Here is a 26880-nt window from a genome sequence, read left to right on the forward strand (position 1 = left end):
GTACTCCTACGATAAACATGATGCCTTAAAATATAATACTTTTAAACTATTCTCTCCCCCATAGACTTCAATGCCGTAAACATATTTCATACAGTTTTTCTCAGTCTTACCCCCACCCCGAAGCCAGCCTCATTCTACAACAGTGGCACCATATAGCATTTGTCCCTTTTTGACTGAGATACCTCACTCAGCATAATGTCCCCCAGGGTCACCTAGGACTAAAACCAAAGACTATAAACTTTATTCAAGAAAAGCTTGGAAAAACTTTAGTAGTCCTAATCCACAACATAAAGAGTCTTCCCAGTATTCTGAAATATTTACAACCAGGAGAAGATAAAATAGATGACTGGGACCTTCTAAGAATCAAATCCCTATGCGCATCCAGAAACTTCTCTAACAAGGTAAAAAGGGAAGCCATAGACTGGGAAAAAGTGTTTGGTAATGACATGTCAGATAAGGAACTTATATCTAAAATTTATAAAATACTTGAGCACCACAACAAGATAAAGGTGAATAATCCAATTGAAAAATGGGCACAGGATATGGACAGACACTTCACCAAGGAAGACATTCAGACGGCCAACAAGCACATTTAGGTTGATCTTATATCCTGCACACTACTATATTGGTCTACTAGGTCTAACAGTCTTATTGTTTAGTCTCTGGGATTTTTTGTGTACATTATCATGTCATCTGCATATGGTGATTACTTTGCCACCTCTCTGCCAATTTGGAATCCTCTTATTTCTTTGTCTTGTGTTATTGACCTCATTAGATCTTCTAATACAATGCTGAATAAGGATGGTGATAGCATGTGCACTTGCTTGATCCCTCTTCACAAGCAGAAAGTCTTTAGTTTCTCTCCATTGAGAATGATGTTGGATATTGGTTTTTATAGATATTTTTAACTGTGTTGAAGAGATTCCTCTCTATGTCTATTTTGTGGGGTGTTTTAATCAGGAATGAGTGTTAGAGTTTGTCCAAGGCTTATTGTATCGATTGATAGGACTGTTGTGGTTCTTCTTTTATTTATTAATGTGATGAACTACATTAATTGTTTGTCTTATGTTGAACAATTTGTAAAGTACCTTTTTTTGTAATTTATAAAATATGTACAACAAATAATTAATTTAAATGGAATTGACTTTATTTTCTCCTGTTTTCCAAAGTTTAATAACTTTTTCTTCTCACAGTTATATTTTTCATTTATTCTTGATCTTTCAGAATGGTTAACAAAAGTAACATTTATGTTTCTGAGAAATGAGAGAGGTAAATTAAGAAGTCAAAATAATCATGGACAGCATCAAAAGATCCCGCAAACCCACTGAAGCTCCGTATCCAAAAGACTTAATATTACTAATCCTTACTGTATGCATCATTGAGTCTGCTAAAAAAAATAATAATAATCTTGTATTTTATGAATTTTAAATGTCAAAAAAGAAAAGTGTAGAAAATAATATACCTTAACTCATCAATTTTGTTTAGAATTATATGAATAAATTTAATCTTATGCTAATTTTATATTATCTTTCATCTCTGTTTCCAACTTGCTCTTACTGTTTTCTCCTACTAGCTAATAACAATTATTTTTACCTTTTTGTGATTTTATTTCCCCCTTCAAACCTTCCTCTTTAATAGGTGGAAGTTTAAATATCTTAAAATATCCATAAAGAACAGCCAGTGTGTGAGTTGGAGAAAACAGAGGAAAGAGGCAAGAAAATGACCATTAGTATTTTCCTTTTTTTTTGTTTCCTTTTTAACCATACAAAGCTTTAATACATATTGTTGGCTGATATTTATAGATTTACATTTACTAACAAACAGGTTTGTCCTGGAGAGGGTGAAGCCGGGCTGCTCCTTAGAGTCAAGGATTCTGAGGCTTCGTCTGACGTGCTTTGGACATCTTGCAAAGAGGGACCTGTCCTTGGAGAGGAACGTCATGCTTGGAAGTGTGGAGGGACAGCACAGGAGGGGAAGATCCTTAATGAAATGGATCCATTCTGTGATTGGGGTGGTGGGAGTAAGTGTGTTTGAGATGGCAAAGTTGACACACGATAGAGCAGGGTTTAGGGCTCGGTCACTATGAGTCACAAGCGACTTGACGGCACATAACAACATTAACAATATTTTTCTACAGACATCTTTATATTATAATTTTAGGGTTTTTTTAAGTCTATCATGTTTTAAGCCCTCTGCTAATGGGCTTTCAAGCCCTGTACAAGTTTTTCTGCACCCTCTGGTGCAACTTAAAATTGCATTTTGTTGAGTTATCACCTATTGTTAAAATATTACTAGATTAACCAGAGATCCATTCAATAAATATGCTTATCGCATGTTTAAGTCCTTATAGTTGCCTTTTCAGGGAGCTCCGGTGGCCTATTGGCAAGAAGCTATGATGCGGTCCCAAAAGTACGTGGTTCAAGGCTACCAGCTCCTCATTGGGACAAGGATAGGCAATCTCCTCCCATGAGGTTAACTGCCTCTGAAAAGCCACCAGAGGGTCCACTATGGGTCAGTTCTGACTCTATGGTACACATTAAGTTGCCTTTTCTACCCTAAATTTTTTACTTTTTATATGCACACATAGTTTCCATGTTGTTGATATCTTCCTCATTTTGTGTGTACTGTTTTTCAGATTATCATTTGAATGAAAGTTTACAAATAAATTGATGTGCTATTGACCTAGTCATACAAAGTTTTGCCCCCTTTACCTCTCATTTAATTCATAATAGATGTCCTGTTCTGGATTATTAGTTGCAGTATACATAATGTCTAGTTATCCATTCATTTTGGGTTAACCTTCCTTTCACCTGTTCCACTTCAATGTTCATTATCTATCCATTTTGTTCAGCTCTCCCACTACAACCAGGAAAGGATAAAACAGATTAGCTGAGTACCCTAGGATCAGAACTGACCCATAGCTGACCCTCCATCAGGTTTTCAGAAGCTATTAATTACAAGAGAGGAGATTGCCCATCCTTCTCCTACAGAGTGGCTGGTGGATTCAAACTGTGTTCCTTTGAGATTACAGTGCAGTTAAAAATAAAATCCTTATGCATATTGAAAAACTTTTCCAATAAGTTATAAAGGAAGCCCACAGACTGGGAAAAAATATTAGGCAATAACATATCTAATATGGGACTCTTTTCTAAAATTTATTAAAAAACCTCCAGTACCTCAATAAGAAAAACAATCCAGTTACAAAATTGGTAGAAGAATGAAAAGATTCCTCACCAAAGAGGATATTCAGATAGTAAGCACATGAAGAAATATATTTGTTTTAATAGACACTACAAATGTACTACTTGAATAACCTTAACAATTTTCATGAAATAGTCTCTGTTATCTATTTAGCAAGAGAAAGTGAAATTGATGAGATCACCTTTTTACTTTACAAGTAAAACAACAATTACAAAGAACTTGACTTTGCCTTCTCTTCCGTGGAGTCTTAACTACTTTGAAACCAAAACTCATTGCTATTGAGTCACTTCCAACTTGTAACATACCTGTAGAACAGATTCAAAGTGCCTTAAGGCATTTTCAAGACTATTCTTTACAGAAGCAAAATGACACCTTTTCTCCTGAAAAGGCTGGTATATTCCAGCCTTTTATGCAATATCCAGATACTCAGCCATTGGACCACCAGAGCTTTGCAAACCATTTTGTTACATGGCTATTTATGAAACAGTTGAGATGTTAGAATCATTAGATTTATGTTAAAAATATCCTATCTTGTTAATTATAACAGAGCATGTGTCTGGTTTATTTTGGTGCATATTTGATAATCTGTTTGAAAAGGAGACAGTTGCAAAGCATGTAAGAGTGAGGCCATCTGCAAAGGATTGTGTATTCTAATCAGGGCAAATTCTAAGGTGGTGTGTTCTGTAGGGAGTAGTGCTGCAAACCCCCAAGGTGGAGCCTGTCTGGCAGTTTGAATCACAACAGCTCCACAGAACGAAGGTGAGCAAGCACTTCCACATGCTAGAATTCAGTGAAGCTGGGAGTTCCTTCTGAACTGGCAGTAGTGAGAGGGAGAGATATTCATTCTTTCCCCCAATATAGTCTTTATTATTTTTTATGCTTATAAAACTAAAACTCTGGACTCATTAACTTATCAACATATCCATTAATAATTTAAATAAAATATTTCTTTAACATGTTTTTTATTCTGTGATAGACACAATAGGGTAGGGGGAAAAGTAGAAATGAGCATGTTATAGTTGTTTGTCTTTGAGTCAGAACTGACCTATAGCTGACCATCCAGCAAATTTTCAGAGGCAGTAAATTGCACAGGAGGAGATTTGCCAGTCTTTCTCACCCAGAGAAACTGGAGCAAGTGAGAAGCTGCATTGCAGACCCAAAGGTACATGGTTTGAATCTACCAATTGCTTCACAGGAGAAGGATAGGCAATCTTCTCTCGGCAATCTTCTCTCTGGCTATGACTACCCACTAGAGAGGGTCAGCTAGGAGTTGGTTCCAGCTTGACAGGCAAGCTGTGCCTTTTCAGCTTTGTCCTTGTTCAGCTATTCAACAGCCACATAATGATAGCAGTCTTCACCCTGGCTCTACTAAATAGTAAAACATATGGCTTCTGAATTAATTGGTCACATGGACTATCAGAACTCCAGGTGCTTGTCACAGACTCTAATCCTGAATTAGCCTCAGGTCAATATTTTTCTGAAAGTTGGCTGAGATAAATACTGTGGAGAATTGCTTGAATTGTGCTTAGTGCATTCATTCTCTTGAGCCTCTACAACCTAGTCTAGGACTCAAACCCAGCATTGGAGAGCCATCCACCTGGAGACCGTTCTCTTAGCTGCCTCTTCTTCCTTGCATTTGGATTGCTCTGTTGGGCTGATTTTGTCCCTATAATCTAGGCTTTTAATGAGCATATTGTGGTACCACAGTTATTTATGTATCAAATCAGTAGGTACACTTTGGAGGGATTTGCTTTTAGTTTCTCTAATACCATGGTTAATGTTCTTAAATAGTTACAGTATGTTATTACAGGAGAAACTCTAGCTTTAGAAATAATTGAGTGGCATAAGCTGGAGATAATAACTACATGAACTTTCAACTTTACCAGTAGAAATTATTTTTCAGCTTCACGTTTGATTTATATTTGTTTCCAATTCAATACTTATCAGTGACTGTTGTTGAGTATTGTCGAGTTAGAACTGACCCATAGCTGATCCTCCAGTTGGTTTTCAGAGGGAAGGAGAATACTCGAGAATAATTAACAAATAACACAATTTTTAAAAACATTCATATCATTTAAAACAAGTTTTATAATTTGAGTCCCAGAATAGGTTCAGTAATACCAAGAAACATGCACAAGCCTTTAGAAAGATAAGTTTCCTGATGATGGATGTCCCCAAGTAAGTATAGTTATAGAAAAGCATGCTAAATGTAGCGAACTAACCAGAATTTGAGGAGCAAGTTGTGAAGAACTAAGTAACAAGCAGGTTTAAGAACATAGATTTAACCATTATAACATGGGGAATGAGATACATCTGGAATTTTACCCCAAGTCCCGGTACCCAAACTCTAGACAGAATGCTGACCTTAAATTTGTTTGTGATTTACACATTTACATCCCTAGCTATCCATGTGAAATGTGCATAGGTTTATGCATTAGGAATTAAAAATCACTAATGCTGTTAGATGCTGCCAGATCACCTTTGACTCACAGTGGGCCCGGTGCAAAACAGAATGGATCCCTCCCCTGTACTGTAGAATCCTCACAATCTCTGGTGTGCTGAAGGTCTTGTTGCAGCCGTGTCAGTCCCTCTCACTGAAGATCTTTTTTGATGACCCTTTACTTTTTGAATTCCAGTATCCTTACTTAGGGAATGACTCCTGATAATATGCACAAAGTATGTGAGAGGAAGTCTCACCATCCTTGCTTCTGTGGAACATTTACATTGTACTTCTCTCAAGACCGATTTGTGCTACTGTCAGTCCACGGTTTATCAGTTCTTTGCTAACATCATCATTTGAAAGCATACTTTGTTCTTTACTCTTCTTTAATTTTCCAGTTTCACATGCATGTGAAACGTATGGAAATACCATGGCTTGGGCTAGGTGCACTGTAGATTTTAAAGTAACTGCTTGCCCTTTAACACTTTAAAGAAGTCTTTTACAACATACTTTCCCACAGAAATATGTTGTTTTATTTCTTGATTTCTTAAGAAGAATGAGCCAAATCATTTGATATAGGTTGCAGAACACACACACACACACACACACACACACACCCCTTAGAATAATAAATGAAATTTAGTACAGACTAATCCCGAGTGTTACCCTCAGAGAATGGGTAACTGACCTTAGAATTTCAGGACCATAGTATCTATGGACATAAATGTCAAGTAGCCTGTCATAGCTCACAAAGACAATGACCTTCATCATATTTTGTTATGTTGAAACTGGAACCTTAAAAGTTTGCAAGCAACATTCTATAGAGCACCTATTGATCTCTTCTTGTCTGGAAGCAAGCAACAACAACAGCAACAAAAATAAAGGGATGAGACAAAGAAAGATGTATTAAAAACGATTAGTTTGGAAGACTAATGGACCAAACAAAACTTTCACAACCTCAAGATCAAAAACTAGATAGTACCTGCCTACCACTGCTGATCATCACCGAAAGAATCATGGATAGAGTTGGAAAAAATGTGGGAAAAAACCCTCAAAAAATATTAAAAATGGTCATTACTTTTTTGATAGAGACTAATTAAACCTCCGCAAATGTGGCTTTTAGTCATTCTTTGAACTTGGAACAAAATTTATCCCTATGTCTCAATGCAGCCAAACAATCATGGTATCAGGAAAGACTCCTTAGAACAATCAGCCAATTAGATGCAAATGAAAGTATTTGCCTATGTTCAAGGTTCAAAAGGTAGGAAGGGGTGAGATAGAAGGATGAATGGAAACAAGAATCACAGCGAGGAAATAGGAAGGCTGCGTTTACATTGTTGTTGTTGCTTTGTTCCGTCAAGTTACCTGTATGACTTTTAGTGACAATAGTACAATAACTTTGGAGGCTGCCCTGTCCTGAACCAGTCTCACTGACTCTGACACATCAAGCTTTTGCCCTAGTTACTTTATTAATCCATCTCATCCAGGGTCTTCCTCTCCTGAGCCGTCCCTCCACCCTTCTGAGCATGATGTCCTTCTCCAAGGATTGGTCCTTCCTGGTCTCATGCCAAAAATATGAGAGACAGAGCTTCAAAATCCTAGCCTCCAAGGAGAAATTTGGTTTCACCTTCTCCAAGACAGACCTGTTTGTTTTCTTGGCCAATCATGGTATGTTCAAGACTCTTCTCCAGCACCACAACTCAAAAGCATCAGTCATTTTTATTATATTGAATTCATGAAACAAAATTTGTGTCGACTTTTAATGGAATATGAATTTGATTTGTAAACTTTTGCTCACATCATACAAAAAAGAAAAAATCAATTTCTAAATTATGATTATAAAGGAAACCAAAATATATTAATATTTTAAGGTAATCCTATTTAGTTATTTTTAGCATCATTGTGATGAGATTGACTTGGCTTTTCTACAAAATTTAAATTTCTCTTTGTATTAATGATTCATTCTACTTAGACTAGTGATAGACTAGTTGCAAGAAATGTGGAGTCAACAGTGTCCCAAACATTGGATTTGTTGTATGACTCAGGATTTCTGATATCAAGAGTGCCTTCTTTGTTCAGGTCCCCTACTCCTCTGTGTCCCTTGGGTTCGGTGTTTCACTGGAAGATCTTCTTAGAGACTCAGGCTCAGTATGAGTATGGATCACACAACTGTAGGTGATGCAGGCTAGTAGAGTAGATCTTGGTAAACATTGTAGATTGTCAGTTGTAGTGCAGCTTGATCTTGGTAAACATTGTAGATTGTCAGTTGCAGTGCAGCTTGATATTAGTAAACATTGTAGATTGTCAGTTGCAGTGCAGCTGGAAAGCAGGCATCCCCAAAAGAAAGCTACCATAGACCTTTGTAAGGTGGGGCTTGGATCACATCCTCATCCTATCTCCTTAATACAATAAGGACTTCAGCACAATATGCATAATTGATCAATAGCTAAGAAAGACATTGTGAGCAATAAACTGTGACATCACACTCTTGTACAAAACATCCATAACATTTTCATTGCTTACTTGTATCTGCTGCACCTTTTTAAAAAGAATTAGAAATTACAAATTAATTAACTGATCATCATCTTAATTAATTTACTCAAAGGTAATATCTTTCTCAATTCTCATAGCTATTAGGTAACAAATCTAAGAGACTAATTTTGTAGACTTAAATTCAATCCCACTGCCATCAAGTTGATTCACATTCATATATCTAGATTATTGCCTAGAGATGATACCTAAAGCCAGGATTAGTGGTGGAATTTATCTAATATGAAGACAAAAGTAAAGATACAATGTTCAGTTATTAGTTTAATAGGAAACCATTAGGAGCACAACTAAATTTCTACTTCAAAATCTAAGTAATGTTCATCAAAAGTAATGTTCTAACTTTTGTTCATCAAAAGTAATGTTCTAACATAAAATTTTAATATCACTGTACTATTTCAATTTTTATATGTAGCTATTTATATTTAGCACATAAAGATAAATATAATGTAATGCACATCATAATACATGTATTACTTAATACACTTTAGTTACAAGTACTTGTTTAACCACAGATAAAACAATTATTTATACTTCATTGTCCAGGCCTTAGAAAATTAAAACCATTATTTGAAATAGGAGTAAAACAAAGAAAAAGATTCATAAAAACTACACAATCAGAGTACTCCGTTCAATTTTAGAAAGAGACATGTCTGCCACATTTATTTTTTTATCGTGGTAAATATATAATATTTAAAATATAAAATATATAAAAATATTTGCCATTTCAACATTCTTCTCAAGTATAATTTAGTGATATAATATTCATCATTCGGGCATATTGGAAAAAGGGACCAGTCCTTGGAGAGGCTCATCATGTTTGAGAGGGTGGAGGGACAGTACAGGAGGGGAAGACCCTCGATGAGATGGATCAATTCAGTGACTTGGGTAGTGGGAGTAGGAGTGTCGGAGACCATGAGGTTGGCATAGGATTGAGCATGGTTTAAGGCTCTTGTCCATAGGGTCACTATGAATCACAAGTGACTCGATGGCACATAACAACAACAGTTGTTCCTCCTCATGTCCACATTTCTTGAGATTTACTTCATTTGATCCCAGTACATTTGGTAATGTTGCCTATCACTTCCTTGAAATCTTATCTTTCTTCACTTTCCTTTACTAAATACTGTCTTTCTTCCTACTTTCATATAAACTTTGTTTCTCTGCTTATCTAAGTTGTAGTATATCAATGAGTCTAGTCTCTTCTTTTGAAAACCCTACTCCTAATTCTGGCTTCAAGTTGGAACCAGTGAAACAGCATTGGGTTTAGATCTAAACCTGCAGACTTTCCATGTTTCTAGTATGTGTTACTTTCTCAAACTAAAGATCTCATTGCTATCTAGTCAGAACTGACTCATAGTTAACCCTCCACTGGGTTTCTAAGGCTGAAATCTGCACAGGAGGAGATTGCCTGTCTTTCTTCCAGAAAACTCCTAGTGAATTCAAACCACCAGAGAGGTTGGTGTTAGCAGACTTAGTTAAACTATGGGTTAGCAGAACAACTTTCTGTGGACCAGGTCAACAGAGCTGTGAGTACTGAGGTAGATAGTATAGTAAAGTTTCTATATCTAGGTTTCCTAATTATAGAGGCCTCTTACTAGGAGTGCTATGAAGCTTAAATGAGGTAACTTTACTCATAAAATCCTTAAACTCAACATGTTCTCATATGTCTTGCTCCAGAATCTGTTTCTTTCCATCCTTAAATTGTTGGTGTCCTTTGTGAATTAGGGAAGGTTCTCCATGACCTTGGCAATTTAAATTCCATTATTCCATTTCTTCTGATGCTGCCCTAGTCATATTTGCAAGCTTGTAACGATGCAATTCAGTATCATCCCTTCAGGGTAAACTTGCCCTCTTCAAGAATCTCTTTGAAAAATGCACATACCCTAAGGAGGAAGTTCCATGCTAAGTGAAAATCAGTTTCTTTTTGTTTAAAATGAGAATTATTTTTATGTTTCTACTTTGCAGCCAAGAACACTGTATACACTTAAAGACTCAGCAAGTAGTGTCAGTATATTTTAGGGTACATTTTGTTGTTTTTTTTTTTTTTCAAAAGATGACAGATTTAATCATGCCACTTTCTGACTCAGAGATCTTCATCTGACTCAGATACATGGTCTAGGCAGGGTGGGTTCTACAAGCTTTCCTTGCATGTAGCAGTTCAACTATATTAAATGGGCGTCAGAAGGCCACATATTTATGAAAATATCCATTCTGAATCAGCATGACAGCAATCATAACGGGTGTGAAAATTGGAATTTCCCAGGAATGCTTCTACAAGACCTTTCCTTCTCTCTTGGCAAGTCTCCTCTTCTCATTACTAATCTGACCACCTCACTATCCAGAAAACACTGGACAGGTTTGAGGATATGATGAGAGAGGGAGTCCCTATAGGTGATAAAGGTTGACTGTTGCTACTGTTATTGTGTGTCATGGAGTTGGAACTGACCCATATCTGACCTTCTGGCTGGTTTTCAGAAACGGTAAATCACACAGAAAGAGAATACTCATGAGAAGCTGGTGGCTTTGAACCTCATGCCTTTGGAGTTGCAGTGCATCTTCTATCCACTAAGCCACCAGAGCTCCCTAAGGGTTGACTGGTTAACTTTATTTCTCCTGAACTTTTTTTAGAGACAGTAGGCAGTGCATACACAAGATTTGTACCTGTATCTTTAGAAATGTATAGGTAGCTTGAAAAATATGTAAAATATTCGTAACTAAGTTGGAATCAACACTGTGACAGGTTTTAGTTTTGATTCATGCGAGAAAGTCTAAAAACTCTTATAAAACTGCATGTACATCAAGTGAAGGTGATTTTGATGAAAAATTTGTTATTGGTGGGGGTTGGTTCTGTCTTTTCAAAGTGAGGACCAATTTAAATAACATTAAAGGGCAGGTATGAGTTGTCTGTAAGTCACACCCAGGGACAGCCTGTAAAGCACTTTTTCTTTGTCATGCAAATTTGGGTTTGAAATAGAATAACTTGGAACACATCATCCCATTGATGGATATAAAAAATTATCACTCCTTCAACAGCAGTTGACTCAGAATATCTGAGTTACTTAAATTTTTTTTGTTGTTGTTAGGTAGCATTTAGGGGATTCTGACCCATCATGAACCCAGGTACAAAATAATGAAACCGTGATCAATCCTATGCCATTCTCACAACCTCTGTTGTGCTTAAGCTTTCCATTACAGTCACCATGTCAGTACATCTCATTGAGAGTTCTCTTCTTTTTCACTGACCCTTTCCTCTTCAAGGGTTCTCTGGTACTCTAATGGTAATGCCATTGCCTCCTTTTCGAAGCATAATATCCCAGGCCAAGGGCTAACCTCTCCTGACAGCATGCCCGATGTTGATGAGACTATGTCTCTCACCATATTTGCTTGTAAGGAACACTCTGGTGGAAGGTATGATGGTGGTGGTGCTGTTAGGAGCCATTGAGTCAACTACAACTCATAGTGACCCTGGGAACAACAGATTGGAACTTTGACCTGTTCTGCATCATCATCATCATCATCATCTTCATCACTATCTCCTTCATGCTTAATCCCATTGTATAGTCATTGCTTCTGTCCATCTTAGTAATAGTCTTCCTCTCTTTCTCTGACTCTCTATATTTCTCAGCAAGGTGTCTTTTTCCAAGGACTAACTTCTCCTGACAACATGCTCCAAGTATGTAAGAAGATGTTTCACCATCCTTGCCTTAAGGAACACTCTGGTAGTACGTACTACAGTAAAAATGTGTGTTTTGTTGTGTAAGTCCATAGTCCATAGCACTTGTTAATTGTTATCAAGTCATAGCAACCTGATGAAAACCAGACCTGAGCTCCGTCCTGTCCTGTGCCATTTTCATTATCTCTGACACACTTGAGTCCATTGCTGTAGTTACTGATTCAGTCTCATTAGAAGTCTTCTTCTCTTTCGCTGACCTTCCACTTTTCCAAGCATGATGACCCTGTTCAGAGAATAACCTCTTCTAGCAGCATGCCAGAACTATGAGGAATGAAACTTCACCATGGCCCCGAGGAGCACTCTGGCTGCACTTTTCCCAAGATGTATCTTTCTCTTCTTTTAGATGTTCATGAAATGTTTAACACTCTTCACAACTCTTCCTGCATTGATTCTTCTTCTGTCATCTTCATTCATTGTCCAGCTCTCAGAAGTGTAGCAAGTGATTTAAAAGCCCATGACACAAATCAGGTGTACCCTAGTCTTCAAACTGGTATTATTGGAGTATTTTGGAGAGGTCTCTGACAGTGGACGTGCCCAAAGCAATTTATCTCCTGATCTCCTGACTACTGCTACCAAGGGTATTGATTATTGATCCAAGCAAAATGAAATAATAAGTAATTGCAATCCTTCCTCCATGTAGCATGCATGGTTTTGCCTATTGGCCCAGTGGTGAGGACCTTTGTCTTCTTTATGTTGAGATGTATTACATACCGAAGGCTATAGTCCTTGATATTGTGTAGGAAACATATAAGTCCTCCTCACTTTCAGCAAGCCAGGCTGTGTCATCTACATAACACACTTTTTTGATGCATCTTTCTTAAATCCTGATGCCACATTCCTCTGCATATATACTCTACCTCTAATACTGTAGCCACCTACCTTCCTCTATTGTTCATAAAGTTTTTGAAGCCTCGTATTTCGGCAGTGGATAACTAATTATGCTTTCTAGTCTGTCTCAATGTAGGACTTCTGATGCCACCTTTCTACCATAGGTCACCCTTCTGGCACTTCCAGCATCACAGAAGTCCATTAGTTAAACCAGTACACATACTGACAGGCACATGCAGTACTAAAATAAAATTATTACTTGCAGGGATTTCACTTTTTGCAATTATAGATACTGGTTAAACAGTCTCTAGAAGACAGGTTTTTTCCTATCTGTTGCTAGAGGTTGAATATCACAGGATGAAAATGAAAGATGAATAGCAAGTAGAGGAGGGCAGGAGGAAGCTGAGACCCATTATGATATGCATGCCCCTAATTAGCATTGCTGTGTGCCTACTGCCTCCAGTCTTGAGGTGGAAAAGAAACTGAAGGGACAGCTAGAGGAAAATGTGTCCTGAGCCAATAAGTAAGAAGCAAAAACTTAAGTTACAAAACCACTTAGTAATAGTGCATAACCTTGTGAGGGTAAAACAGTATGTTGTTGTCATTTTAAGTGCCACCAAGTTGTGGACGAATCATAGTGACCCTATGAATGAAAGTCCTTGACACTGTGTGACTTTCATCCTTTCTCCAGGTTCATAGGGTTTCCAGAGGCAAGCTGTTAAGGAAGTGGATGCCACTCCTGCTTCCAAGCTTGTTTTAATTGGGGAGCTCCACTAAACACTGTCCACCATGGGTAACCATTCTCGCATTTGACTCATCAGTATCATAGTGTTTGGCTTCACAGCAACCACGAGTTACCACTGTACAGCAAGTGGACATACCAGGGTTACATGACCTAGAGACCTAGAAGAATGTTTCACCAAAAAACAGTTAAAGGCAGGCCTTTTAATTTCATATAAACTTTTTCACATTTTGAAACCATCGAACCAACCCTTGTTTCCAGATTTTTATCAAAATAACTTTCTCTTTCTGCATGCGCAGCCTTTAAATTGTTGAAAAGGCTCCAGTACTAAAATAATACTAAATAAGAACCATATGTACCTGTCTTGAATCACCTGCAAACTTCATTGAAAGACTTAGTAACTCAGGAACAGATCTCTTTGAAGATTGCCTATACTGCATAGTATTACATTACTGATGGACTTAACACCTTACAAGTCCTTTAAAAAAACTGTTTACTCACTCATCAGTCATACTTTCTAGTGCAGCTCACCTTTCTATACACTTTAGGTTCCTCTTCTATAGGATTATTCTGTCTTTGAATATTATATTTACAATGGTTCTTAAAACATTTGAGAGTGATTTTTATTCATCCTTATGAAATGTTCTGTAGATTTCATTCCACTCCTTTGTGGAATGAATAATCTACATTATAAATGTATGTAACTTTGTAAACTTGACAAACACAATATTTCTCAGTCATCACTAGTGAAGTAAGTCAGCCTTTTAAAAATAAATCTTGTGTCAGAGAATGAGTTACTCATTGCTTGTCTTGCTGACTAATGAGTTTGTTAGATCAAAAGGTGCCCTTTTTTAACTTCTCTGTTTTGATAGAATGATTCACAAATGTAAAATCAATGCATGGCCTTAGGAAAATCACATAGCAGTGACTGTGAGGATTGAACAGGACTTGGCAATGTTTTCTTCTGTTGTTCACGTGGTTGTGATGTATCAGAACCAACCCCATGGCACCAGCAGCAAATGTGTGTATCTCTTAATGCTATAAAACATGTTTATGCTTTATCCATACTATAAATCTATTAAATAAACTTGGGAAAAGTCTCTCAGTATGGAACAATACCATGTTTATTCAATACTTTAACATTAATAACTTATAGTTTTTCCTATTTGGAAACCATAATTCTCTCCAAATAATAAAAATTAAAGTAAACAAATTATACATAAAAAAGAATTCTGTATTGATCAATGCATTCTGCTAGCACCTTACAGGAACATGCTAATAAAATGAATTTATTTTAACATCATATCGTCAGGCTTGTTCAAAACAAAACCGCCGTCTAAAAATCCATTAGTTTTAACAAGAGAGGAAATGAAGGCAATAAAAACCCAGAAAGGGGATGCTGCTGTGCTACTCAGCACTTTTCCATCAATAAGCAATTTGCTTTATATAACAGCTCAGCTGTAACTATAGCAACAATACCATTAAGGAAAATCTCAGAACTTCAGGACTGCCTCTTTATTTTTCTAAATATCTTTTGTGAAGCTTGTTGATAAGAACTGCAGCAGGTTGAAAGTTTACCTTTAGAATAAAATGATAAAGAAATGATAGCCACTAACTCAGTATGAACATTTTGTTAGTATCTAATACATTTTGTTAGAGCATCTTAATATAAATCTTCATTAAAAGTCAGACCTCTAGACCTCAGAGGCCTAATCCGTCAGGAGTTACACTGCTATCCAAAGAGCTCTGCCTTTCTGGTGGTTCAAATCCTCTAGCAACTCCAGAAGAAAGATGTAAAGTCTCCTCCCATTGAACTTATGACCTCAGAAACCTAATGAATGGTCAGCTGTGAATCAGTTCAACTCAATGGCAATGAGAAATACAGAGAAAATTTCCATTAAATAGTTATACAAATAGAAACTAGTTAGTTGTGTCATGAAAAACCAAGCAATTGAGAAGATTGATAAAATAACATGAAGTTCTCGACGAGATTCTTAGATATTTTTCATAAATGTTAAAAATTATAGGGATTTATATATGTTGGCTCAATGTCAAGAAAACAAAGATTCTCACAACAGGGCCAATTGGCAGCATCAGGTTGGATGGTGAAAAGATTGAGGCTGTTCACAGCTTTAGTTTGCTTGGCTCCACAGTTAACACTCTTGGCAACAGCAGCCAGGAAATTAAAAGACATATTGCGATGGGGAAGTCTGCTGTTAGGGACCTCTCCAGAGTACTGAAGAGCAATGGTGTCTCCCTGGAGACTAAGGTGCGTCTGATACAGGCCATGGTCTTCGCAATCACTTGTTATGCATCAGAGAGTTGGACAATTACTAAGGAGGATAGATGGAGAATTGATGTCTTTGAACTGTGGTGCTGGAGAAGAGTATTGAGGGTACCATGGACTGCTAGGAAAACAAACAGATTCATCCTGGAAAGGATCAAACCGGGCAGCTCCTTGGAGGCAAGGTTTCTGAGGCTCTGTCTAACATACTTTGGACATGTTGTAAGGAGGGACCTGTCCTTGGAGAGGGACATCATGCTTGGGAGGGTGGAGGGACAGCACAAAAGAGAAAGGCCCCCTATGAGGTGGATTGATTCAGTGACTGGGGTAATCAGGATGGGTGTATCAAAGACAGTGCGATTGGCACAGGACAGAGCAGAGTTTAGGGCTGTTGTACATAGGGTCGCTATGAGTCACAAGTGACTCGATGACACATAACAATAACAACAACAACATCATATATGTTGTTGCTCGCTACTAATGAAACTTCTTTAAACAAATAATTGCACTGCAATCTGCATATTGCCCACCATTTACTCACTGACAATTCTAAATATTCAAGAAACTTGTTTCTAATAATTACTTACATATTTGTCACTTATAATCTCTACATTATCCTTTAGTACTTTTTAGTGTCCGTACACTCTTACCAATTCCAAATATTAATTGGGTTTTTTCTTCATAACTTTTCTACACTATTCCCATTATTCATTTGGAAAGAAAAAGAATTCTTCAGTGATTCTCTCTTTTTTTCAAGTTATTTGAAATGTGCATTCAATTATTCAAACTTACTATACTGTTATGCAGATTATACCTTAGAAATCATGCTCCTTGCTGAGACTGTACATTATAACCTTGTACCCAGCGTTGTATTTGTGATCCATTTATGCTACGTTGTCCTTCTTCACAATGAGTAGTTAAGTACATCAGGTCCTTTCAATATTTCACACATTTTAAAAATTGTTTTTATTTGTATTGGTTTGCATACAAAATTCACATGCATTGTGTTTTGTTTGTGTTGTGTTTCACACATTCCTCTATTGATGTTATGTTTTCATACTATCATTCTGGTACCTTGTATTTTATAAAATGTGTCACCATGGATACATTTTTCTTAAGGAAAAATCTTATAGCTCTCACTTCTAAATTACTGTATGATATTGTCTTCTCATTGGCTTACCTTTTTACTACATATTATAGCTAATTTTAAACATACTTTTTTTTTCTTCTGCTTGAATGTGAGATCCTTAGTGGTATAAACCTTGAACATAGTCTTTCAGATCATATACTTAGTAGGCAGGACAGTATACATTTATGGGATACTTATGTAATTATTATTATTTGCCATAGTAGAATGACTTTCAATATTGGTTTTGAGAACTCATTAGTGAAAATGTAAAGTCAGAAGCACTAATTTTGTCCTTATCTTTTATCCACACTGAAAATTGGTCATTTATGCAAGGAACTGTGTACAGAATAAAAAATATTTTTTTTAAAAAATTACAAAATACCAACAATCAAAAATGTTAAATGCACTTGAATATAGATGGAGATTTAAAGCAAAATTTATAAATTAGCCAGTAAAGATCTTATGATAAAATCCCTTCACTTTTAAGCAAATGCTTTCTCTTTATAGTTCAAACCTTATCAATGTGTTGAGTCTTCATTCCTTGTAGGTTTACCAAGAATTATTCAAAATTCGGGAAATGAAGCACAATAGATTTAGTAATTTTGCATTTAATTCTATTATCCAAATTTGAAGTATTATACACATAATAATGGTGACCATCCAGAGACATCTCAGAAGAAAGGACTGGTAGTCTTCTTCCAAAAAGCGGCTTGGACACCTTGTGGAAAAAGGTTCTACTTTGCACACTTGGGATCACCATGCGTTGGAGTCTACTTGAAGACAGGAAGCAACAACAAAGCAGAAAAACAATCGATATTCTTCTTGAAATAGTCACAGTTTTAATTTAACAAATCATATTTTTTCACTAAGACTGTGTACTACTCTTATATACTAAAATAGCAAGAGATTACAGTTGTACAAGAATAATTTAATCGAAAATAAAGTTAATCATACTATACTAATAACTAAAACTTGGTCTGGTTGAAACTTGGTGTATTTGAAAGCACCCTAATTTTTTACATTAGTACATGACCCTACTGAAGTTTTCGATAAACATTTCTATTTTATTTTTAACATCCATGTGTTGAAAAATGTACGATGATGAATCTATTTATATTCACACACACACACACACACACACACACACACACATACACACTCCAAACCATATAGATTTGTTTAGGTTTCGTTGTTGAGATTTTTTAAAAAATTTTTAAAAATCAGGTTCTGAATGAAAATAGCTCAAATGTGGTTCAGCAAGTAATGGTGGTAAAGTCACAGCAGAGGGTAAGATAGATTTGCTACAGGTATTAGAGAGCTGCCTTCTCTAACAACTGTTCAGCACAGGAACTGGAGTTTTTGGTATTTTTTTTAGGAAAACAAATCAGTTCCTCTCCTATAACTTTCCTCTGTACCAAAACACTTCTCAGTGCAGTTAAACATTAAATTTAACAGGATCTTAGTATTAGTTTACATGCAAAAAGAGAGAAGCATATAATGTATTCTAATACTTAGTAGGTGAGGAGTTGTGCTGCCAACTCGGGCAAATGGTTTTTATCTGCCAGCTGTTCTGCAGTAGAAAGATAGTTTACTATCATGTGATTTACAGCTTCTGACAACTCATGGGAGGATCAGCTATGAGTTAGTTCTCACTGGACAACAATGAGTTCTCAGTTTCTGAGAATGTTTTAAAGGCTACGTCTTATTAAGGTTAAATATTTTTATCTCTACTCTCTTAAGATCATCAAGTATGGATGCTGTCTACAGACTACAAAGTAGTAAAAGTTATTAAGCAACATTTTTAATGCCTTAACATAATGAAAGCTGAAGAGATACAATTAGAGCTCTGTTTGTATAGAAAAATAAGTTACTTTTGTCTCTAATTAATGGATGACCAGTGTAGTTTAATTGGTTGCTTTTTCTGATTTTATCAGCCACATTCTTGCACTTTCCAACAAAAGATTGAGTTGGACTATGCAAGTAGACTCTGGTGACCTAGTGGTAAGGACTTGTGCCGCTATCCCAAAGGCAAATAGTTTGAATCTATCAGCTACTCCATAGTAGAAAACTGGGCAGTCTTCTTCTGAGTGATTTACTGCCTCTGAAAATCCACTGGAGTGTCAGCTATGAGTTGGTTCTGATCTGATGGTATATAACAACAACATGAAAGTAAAGGGCTGTGGCTCATTGAGAGATCTGGACAATCTCTTGTCCAAATATAGTGAATAGCATTCTTGTAAGTGTGGGACCAAGCAAATAGGTGTATGCAACTTTAACAGGACATTGTCTAATTTTGCCATCCTGCTAAGCTTAAAATGGACATCACAGAGACAGTTAATGGTGACCATTGCCACCAAGAAGAGATGGGAGCAAAGCATATCATTTGGGCTCAGGTGTCATGTGTTGGGAGCCTACTCAACCCAGGATATAGTGAGCCCAGAGATAATGGGAGACAGCAAGAAACCAGCAGAGTAGTAGATCAGTGGACCCAGTAGACCAGTGGGAGACAACCAATTAGGCTTCACAACTCTTAGAATAAGACACCAGAACACCTGAGGAAGGAGGGTAGGTAGAGCTAGACTCACTAATGAACTAAATAAGAGAACTGAGCACCTTCGGTTCAAGGCTTATTGGCAGAGTGGGGCACCTCTGGGTTCTTATTGTCTGAGCCAAAGCAATTTATAACACTTGTCAGAGCAGACTTTGCCAGCCTGGCACTTCAGTGGTGAAGGGCAATAGAGAGGCCTTGTATGCAAGCAGGGCTGAGAAGAGGCTGGCTATATCAAAGAATTGCATTCTGATCCTAAATTATGACCTGCTATTTACCTAGTAAACCCCATGTGGTCCAGTAGATTGATCATTCACAGTGGTTTTCCTAGCCACTGACTAACTTTCTCCACATGGCTGAATTGTTGTTAGGTGCCATGGAATCAAATACGACTCAGAAAGACCCTATGAACTTATATCTTGTCCTGTCCTTTTTATCTCTGTCACTTCAGAGCCCACTGCTGCAGTCACTATGTCAGTCTATCTCATTGAGAGTCTTCTCATTTTATGACATTTCCCAGCATGCTGTTCTTTTCCAGTGAATAGCCGTCCCTAACAACATGCCCAGAATATGTGAGATGAAGCCTCACCATTCTTGCCTCTAAGGAGCACTCTAGATACTCCTTCTCCAAGATGTATCTGTTTGGTTTGGCTGCGCATGAGACATTCAGTACTTGTCTCCAACACTGCAGTTCAAAGGCATTGTGTCTTCTTTTGTCATCCTTATTCATTTTTGTAGCTTTCAGACACATAGCAGATGATTTAATAGAACGTGGCTTAAATCAGGTGCACCATTATCTTTAAACTGACATCATTACACTTCAGAACTTTGAAGAGGTCCTTCACAGCACACTTTTCAGATGCAGGACATCTCCTGGTACTACCATAAGTAGTACTCAGTACTCCTGTTACCAAGGGTGTTGATTGTGGATCCAATTAATATGGAATTATTGACAACTCCAATCTTTTCTCAATCTATCATGATACTATTTATAGGTTCAGTGGTGAGGATTTTTGTCTTCTTGATGTTGAGATGCAATCCATATTAATGTGTAGTCCTTGATTTTCTGCAGTAAGTGCTTCAGGGCCTCCTCACTTTGTAGCAAGAAAGGCTGTGACATCTGCATAATGAAGGTTGTTGATAAATCTTCCTCCAATCCTGATGCCATATTCTTCTTCATAAAATTCAGCTTCTTGAATGATTTGCCCAGCATACAAATTGAATAGACATGAAGAAAGAATATAGTCCCAACACACACCTTTCTTAATGTAAACCATGCAGTTTAAAAAAACATTTTTAAAAAAATATAGCTGGCTGGAACTATGCTAATAATGTGAATGAGATGAGTCAGCTTTTGGATGAGAACATGCAAACAGAGTACATAGAACACACGTGAGGGGTTAATCCATTCTGCCATCTCACCAAGCTCAAATTTAGCCAGTTTAAAAGCAGAGAATGTGAAACATTCTACCATTATTAAGGAAAAAGAAAATATTTCAGTGAATACTTTAGGGTCATATATTCCTGAGCAAAGCAGACCTGGACAGAGACAAGAACAGATGCTGCAGCACCAGACATGGTGGACAAGGAGAGAACAATAAAAGACAAGAGTCAAGGGCCACTACTGTCCCTCAGGGCTACAGCCAAGGGCCTTCACTTAGCCTCAGGGAAGTGATAAGGAACAATGCCATAACTGGCAAGATGAAAGAGACTGACCCAGAACTGTGAAGTTGAAGGTCAGAGGAGGTGTATATATACCAGAGAACTGCCCTGACTGAAGAATTGTATCTGGTTTCCAACCTGAATGGTAACTTGTTTTCCCTTAAGAAACTGCACAGTTGTGAGTAATGTCTGAGTTCTGTGACCATTACCATGGAATGAAGGACTCAGTAGTAGAGCACTGAGAGGGATGATTGGTGGTACAATTGATAAGAGGAAGAGTAGGGTTGGTGGGAATGGCATGTCTGACCTTATAGGGAGTGTCTTTCTGTAACTGACATTGTTGATGGGGACTCTTCTTCATGCTGTCAGTGAAGGTAAGACTGTGATTATGGTCAGTGAATTCTGTGGCAATTGCAACAAATTAATGAAGCAAGTAGTGTAGAAAGTCACATGGATGAGAAATTGGTGTCAGAATTGACACAAAGGTTAGAAAACAGAGGAATATATGAGCTCTGCCTGTTAAGAATTAACCTTGAGCAGTGGATTTTGGTTCCTCTCCCCCTGTATGAAGTTAGAAGAGGACAGATGTCCCCATTATTTTTAAAGCTTTATGGAAAACCTTGTGAAATTAAGCTTTTCAGATGACAATGCTACATGTTAATGCAATTTTGTATGAATGACCCATCAGCTTATATGCCTGAAATGAAATTATAATAATAATTATAGGATATACTACCTTCATATAATAGGTACAGTGTAAGAAAAGATCATCATACGTCAATAAGAAAGGGATTCTGCAATATTATTAAGCATAAACTATTCCCTATTTGATGATTTTTTATGTGTTCTTTTCTGAGTTGTTATTAATTAGTAGTTTGGAAAAGATTAATTTGTATGTGTGTTTTAAAGAATTCTTTTTCTTTCTCCGCCGCTGAGATTCTAATAAAATAATTTTGATGTGGTCCTCAGAATTTACATGCTCAAGGAGTACCTCAGTTCCTTCAAGTCAGGATACCTACTGTTCATAATTTGAGGGACAGAGATACAAGGAAATGATTTAGTTAGCAGTGATGGCAAAACAACAGTTTGATTCTGTGATTGCTCCTTAACCAACTGATGTGGGATGACGTCAAGGGTTCACTTTTCCAGATGGCTTTTCTATCCCATAATAACCTGAGACTTTATCTTAGCAAATGTCAGCTGATCAAAACATGGATATTATGTCCAACAGGAGAATACTGTTACCAGACACTGCAGAATTGTGGGTGTGTGAGTCTACCCTGGGGCCAATGTTAGTTGGACATGTGAAAGAGAACCATTAGAATAGCCTGAGTCCAGTCATGGTTAATTTGTAGCAAAATAGGATATATGGTAGACAGAAAGAAACACCACTGCTTTGATTAAAAACTTGCTAAAAAGCTGGAGTGAGACATGGCCCAAATTACCTTGGTGCTTAGTTCCCCTGGGGACAATGTCCATCCAGAGCTCCAATAGCAGAAGATTGTGTTGTCGGTTCTGGGGGGACTCTCCCTCTGCACTTGCTCAAACAGATGCCTCAACTCTGCCTGATCACCTCAACAGCTGTGGGTATCTTAAGGACCTCCCAGGGGATTGCCACTCCCCCCCAAAAAAAAGTTGGATGGGAGGTTTTGCACTGGGAGAAGGAGGAGGAACAGTTAATAATGAAAATAATGAAGTTACTTAACAGAATGAACTTTGGGGACTTTTTTTTTATACCTCTGCCTTATTGTGGCTAATTTATGAGTGTTTTATGAGAATTTAAACCTTCTTGTGGTTAATTTGGTAATGATTTTTGTGATGCTCTGAATTCTAAATTAATATTACAAAATGTGATTGTTATTAAGAATGAAGTTATTTTTTCCATGAAGCAGATACAGAATTTGCACAAGTGTTTCTCTGGATCCTTTGTATAGCTCTAACACTAGGTACAGCTGCGTTTGACAAAAGGCAAGAGGAAAGAGAGGTGAAATTTTGAAAGAACTTCTGATTATTTGGTCATAAAACATAGAAAAAGTTATTAAATTGAATAGCATATAAATATATATTCTTTATTAAGACACTCAACTTAAAAAGAATTTAATTTGAAAGAAATGTTTTGCTGAATCTATAATAAAATCTTCATTTTCTTTTTTTATAATTAATAGAGTTAATTTGTAATCTCTAGTTATTTCTCACAAGCTTTTGCTAAAGCACCATTGCCTTGATTTATAAGAGAATAACTTGACTTCTCCATACCAAGGGTGGGGGGGTAATGCTGAATTTTAACCTTTATAAATCCATCAAATCTATTACATTTTAATTAACATGTTCAATGCTATTTATTTTCAGATTCAAGAATGGCTGTGTTTAAATTGTCAAACCCAAAGAGCGATTTCAGGACAACTTGGAGACATGGACAAAATGTTGTCTTCACAGCCAGGACCCAAAGCACCGTCTGTGCCTGTGCCTCCAGAGCAGCCGTCCCAGAAAAAGGTGGCTCCTGCCCAGGCGAAAGAGAAAAAGAAGGAACAAGAAGTAAAAAGAGATGCTGAAAAAGTCATCCCGGAAAAGGTGAAGGAAGCACCTTCAACAGAAAAAACTCCCCCCAAAGTAACCACTGATGAAAGACTAGAGACAAGTGACCTAGACAAATTAAAATCTTCAGCCCTAGAAGAAGAGAAGCCACCTCCTGAAGAAAAAAAGCCAGCCCTTGAAGAGAAAAAGAAACCCCCCTCAGAGGGAAAAAAGTCAGCCCCTGAAGAGAAAAAGCCGCCTTTTGAAGAAAAAGAGTCAGCGCCCACTGACAAAAGGCCAACCCCTGACAAAAGGTCAACCCCTGAAGACAAACAGTTACTTCCAGAAGCAAAAGCACCAGATCTACAGGGAGAGCAAGCACAAGACTTACTTCCAACCCAAGTACAAATTGCTGATGACATGGTGCAAGACAAAGGCACTCCAAAGGTTGTACAAGAAGAGAAACCTCCACCGCCCAAGATGGAAGAGTTACCATCCAGTAAACCTCAGAGTTTGCTTAAAGATGATGAAACAACCCAAAAACTAAGGGAACAGACACAAGCAGTGAGCCCAGCCAAACCTGATCAGGTGGAATCTGGGAAAGAAAAACCAGTAAGTTTTCCTAACTTCGCACAGTCACATAATACGTGAAATGTACTGATATGTTTTGCCCAAATGTACAAATTACTTAATGATAATTATGTAGATGTGAAAGTCTAGTTAATGAATGGGATTTTCAGAAATGTTGTAACAATTATTTTTTGACCTCTTGAGAGCTTAGTAATCAAATGTTTGTAAAGCTTGTTGTTGTTGATTGTCATCGAGATCAACTCATAGCGACTCTATGAACAAAAGACCTCATGCCTTTCCACAGCTATCTTTTTTTCTCCAAGTTCATAGAGATTCCAGAGGCATGTGGTTTAGGAAGTAGATGTCACTTCTGCTTCCCAACCTGTTTTACAACTGGAAGCTCCACCAAACACTGTCCACAATGGTAAACCATTCTGGTATTTGATATCCTGATGGCACAAGGTCCAGCATCATAGCAAATTCACTTTACTTCATACAACACATTACAGAGTGATGTGCAAAGTGGAAGAATGTTCCCCTAAGATATAACTAGTCATGTTGATAGATGCAACCATCAATGGGATATAAGTCTCATTTAGTACTGGGTAAGTGTTTGTTGAGACAAATAGGAATCAGAGTAAGCTTTGCACAAAAGACCTGAACTTTTTCTATGATTAACATCTTTTCTGTACACCTGAAAAATTATTTTTTTCCATCTACAATGCCTGTCAAATAATTTATCAAGGTCATAAAGTAGGAGCTATAAATGTCCTACAGTTTTAAGGTACTCTTCCCCCACACACTCAAAACAAACAAACAAACAAACAAACAAAAAATTGCTAGCAAATCAGAATCAACTTATAGCTGACCCTCCAGTGAGTTTTCAGAAGCTGTAATTCACACAGAACCAGATTGGCTCATTTTCTCCCAAGGAGCCACTGGTGGATTCAGCCGACCAGAGAGGCACTGCCTTTGGGCTAGCAGTGGAACACTCAAGTAAAATACTTGTATCTTCTTATATTTCTGTTCACTTAGCAACTTGATTATTCAAGAGCCACTGAGTCTCTAATCACTTCAAAGCTTTTTAAAGTATGGGGAATGATTTAATAACTGTCATTGACATAAAATATGACAGAATCAGAAAAAAAGTCTTTAAATTTCACAAATTATTTACTATTCGGCATGTTTGTAATTTTCACATACTGGGTTTTAGTATGCATTTCCTTCAGTTTGTATAATAACAGTTTGAAAAATAACATAATGCAAGCAATTGTATTGTTTCTAGAGTAATTGGAATTTTAGAGCTGGAAGAGCTTTCCCTTCATATCTCGCTGCCTAATTTTAATTCACAGGTGACATCAGTAACTTCCTGGGAAATTAGAAGACTTTTACTGTTAGAACTCCAGCTTCAATTTATTATCCAGTCTTCTTTCCTGCTTTGTGAGCCTGCCCTTGCCTCCATGACCTTGACTTTCCTGCTTCTCTTTTGTCTTTCTGATCAGCACTTTTGGCTTTTTTGTCTCCTTCCCTTTAGGGCATCATCTAAGAGTGATTCCTAAACCCGTCTGTAAACTTTCTATCTCTCTTCTGAGTACAAGTTCCAAGTCCCCTGAGCTAGTTGTGCTTCGTTTCACTGTAAACTCAAAATTCAAAGCATTACTTTTTAGTCACTTTTCTGTAGTGGCTTCTGATTTTTTTCTTTCTGATGCTGACACCATCATTCACCCACACTCTACTGCACTGATCACCGTTCTCCAGAATAATCTAAAGTTTCTTTTTGTTTGTCTTCTCCCTTCCACATTCAGTTTCCCAAACTCCTGTGCATTCAAAGCTTTTATTCCTAAGGATATATGCCACTTATGGCCATATGACCCTTTTCCAGTAACTTGAGTAACATGATTCCTGTTCACCATACTTTCTGTTTCTCACCTATCTGGGACAGAACAGTCAAGTCACTGCACACCAGGGTTCAGATAATGTAATTCCATCCTCATCTATTTCAAATCAATTTCTATTACTTGTTATATATAAGTTTTAAAAGTTTCCAGGTATTTTCATCCTATACTCCCATCAATACTTTTGTTGTTGTTGTTGTTATGTGCAGTCAAGTCGCTTGTGACTCATAGTGACCCTATGTACAACAGCCCTAGCCTCTGCTAGTTTACAATTTAAAGATGTGTATATTTTTAATCCACACATTGAATATATGTATCATTATATTAACACATTATTTGTATTACAAAATATTAAAGAATTACAACTTTATGAAATAAAATTATAATATTATAGGTATAGAACTAAAGATACTTTGAATGCATTAAAATATGATTAATTGTACCTTAGAGAGTACTTTTATGGATTGACTGTGCTTAATATATTTTTTTAGAATCTTGATCTAAAACTGAGTTATTTGAAGTTCTCTTTATTAGATAAGCTTATTTTGATATTTAATTTTCATTATTATTATATCAGATTAAGATATTAAGTTCTGTTATCTAATTTCCAAGTATAAAATTGGAAACTAATTGTGAAAAAAATTGACAAAATTCTTCAACTGCCATATTTTTCTTGCTAAATCATTAGAAAATGTGATATTCATTTGTATGTAAATGGTATTAAAACTCACTGATATTCATTGTTGATATCCCTAGTACCACGACCTCTTCTAAATCCAGCCTG

The 26880-nt window shown here is 36.9% G+C and overlaps 1 protein-coding gene across 1 annotated transcript in view; it reads left to right on the plus strand.

Moving 5' to 3' along the window:
* PCLO (piccolo presynaptic cytomatrix protein) overlaps positions 1-26880 on the plus strand; it is a 445980-nt gene that overhangs the window by 194795 nt on the left and 224305 nt on the right. Inside the window, exons 4-5 of the mRNA XM_006896143.1 lie at positions 23467-23906; positions 23946-24243. Coding sequence (XP_006896205.1) covers positions 23467-23906; positions 23946-24243 — 738 coding nt within the window. The remainder of the gene's footprint in view (positions 1-23466; positions 23907-23945; positions 24244-26880) is intronic.

Source organism: Elephantulus edwardii, unplaced genomic scaffold (genome assembly GCF_000299155.1).
Source record: "Elephantulus edwardii isolate Elephantulus edwardi_28Jun2011 unplaced genomic scaffold, EleEdw1.0 scaffold00183, whole genome shotgun sequence".
Classification (NCBI taxonomy): Eukaryota; Metazoa; Chordata; class Mammalia; order Macroscelidea; family Macroscelididae; genus Elephantulus; species Elephantulus edwardii.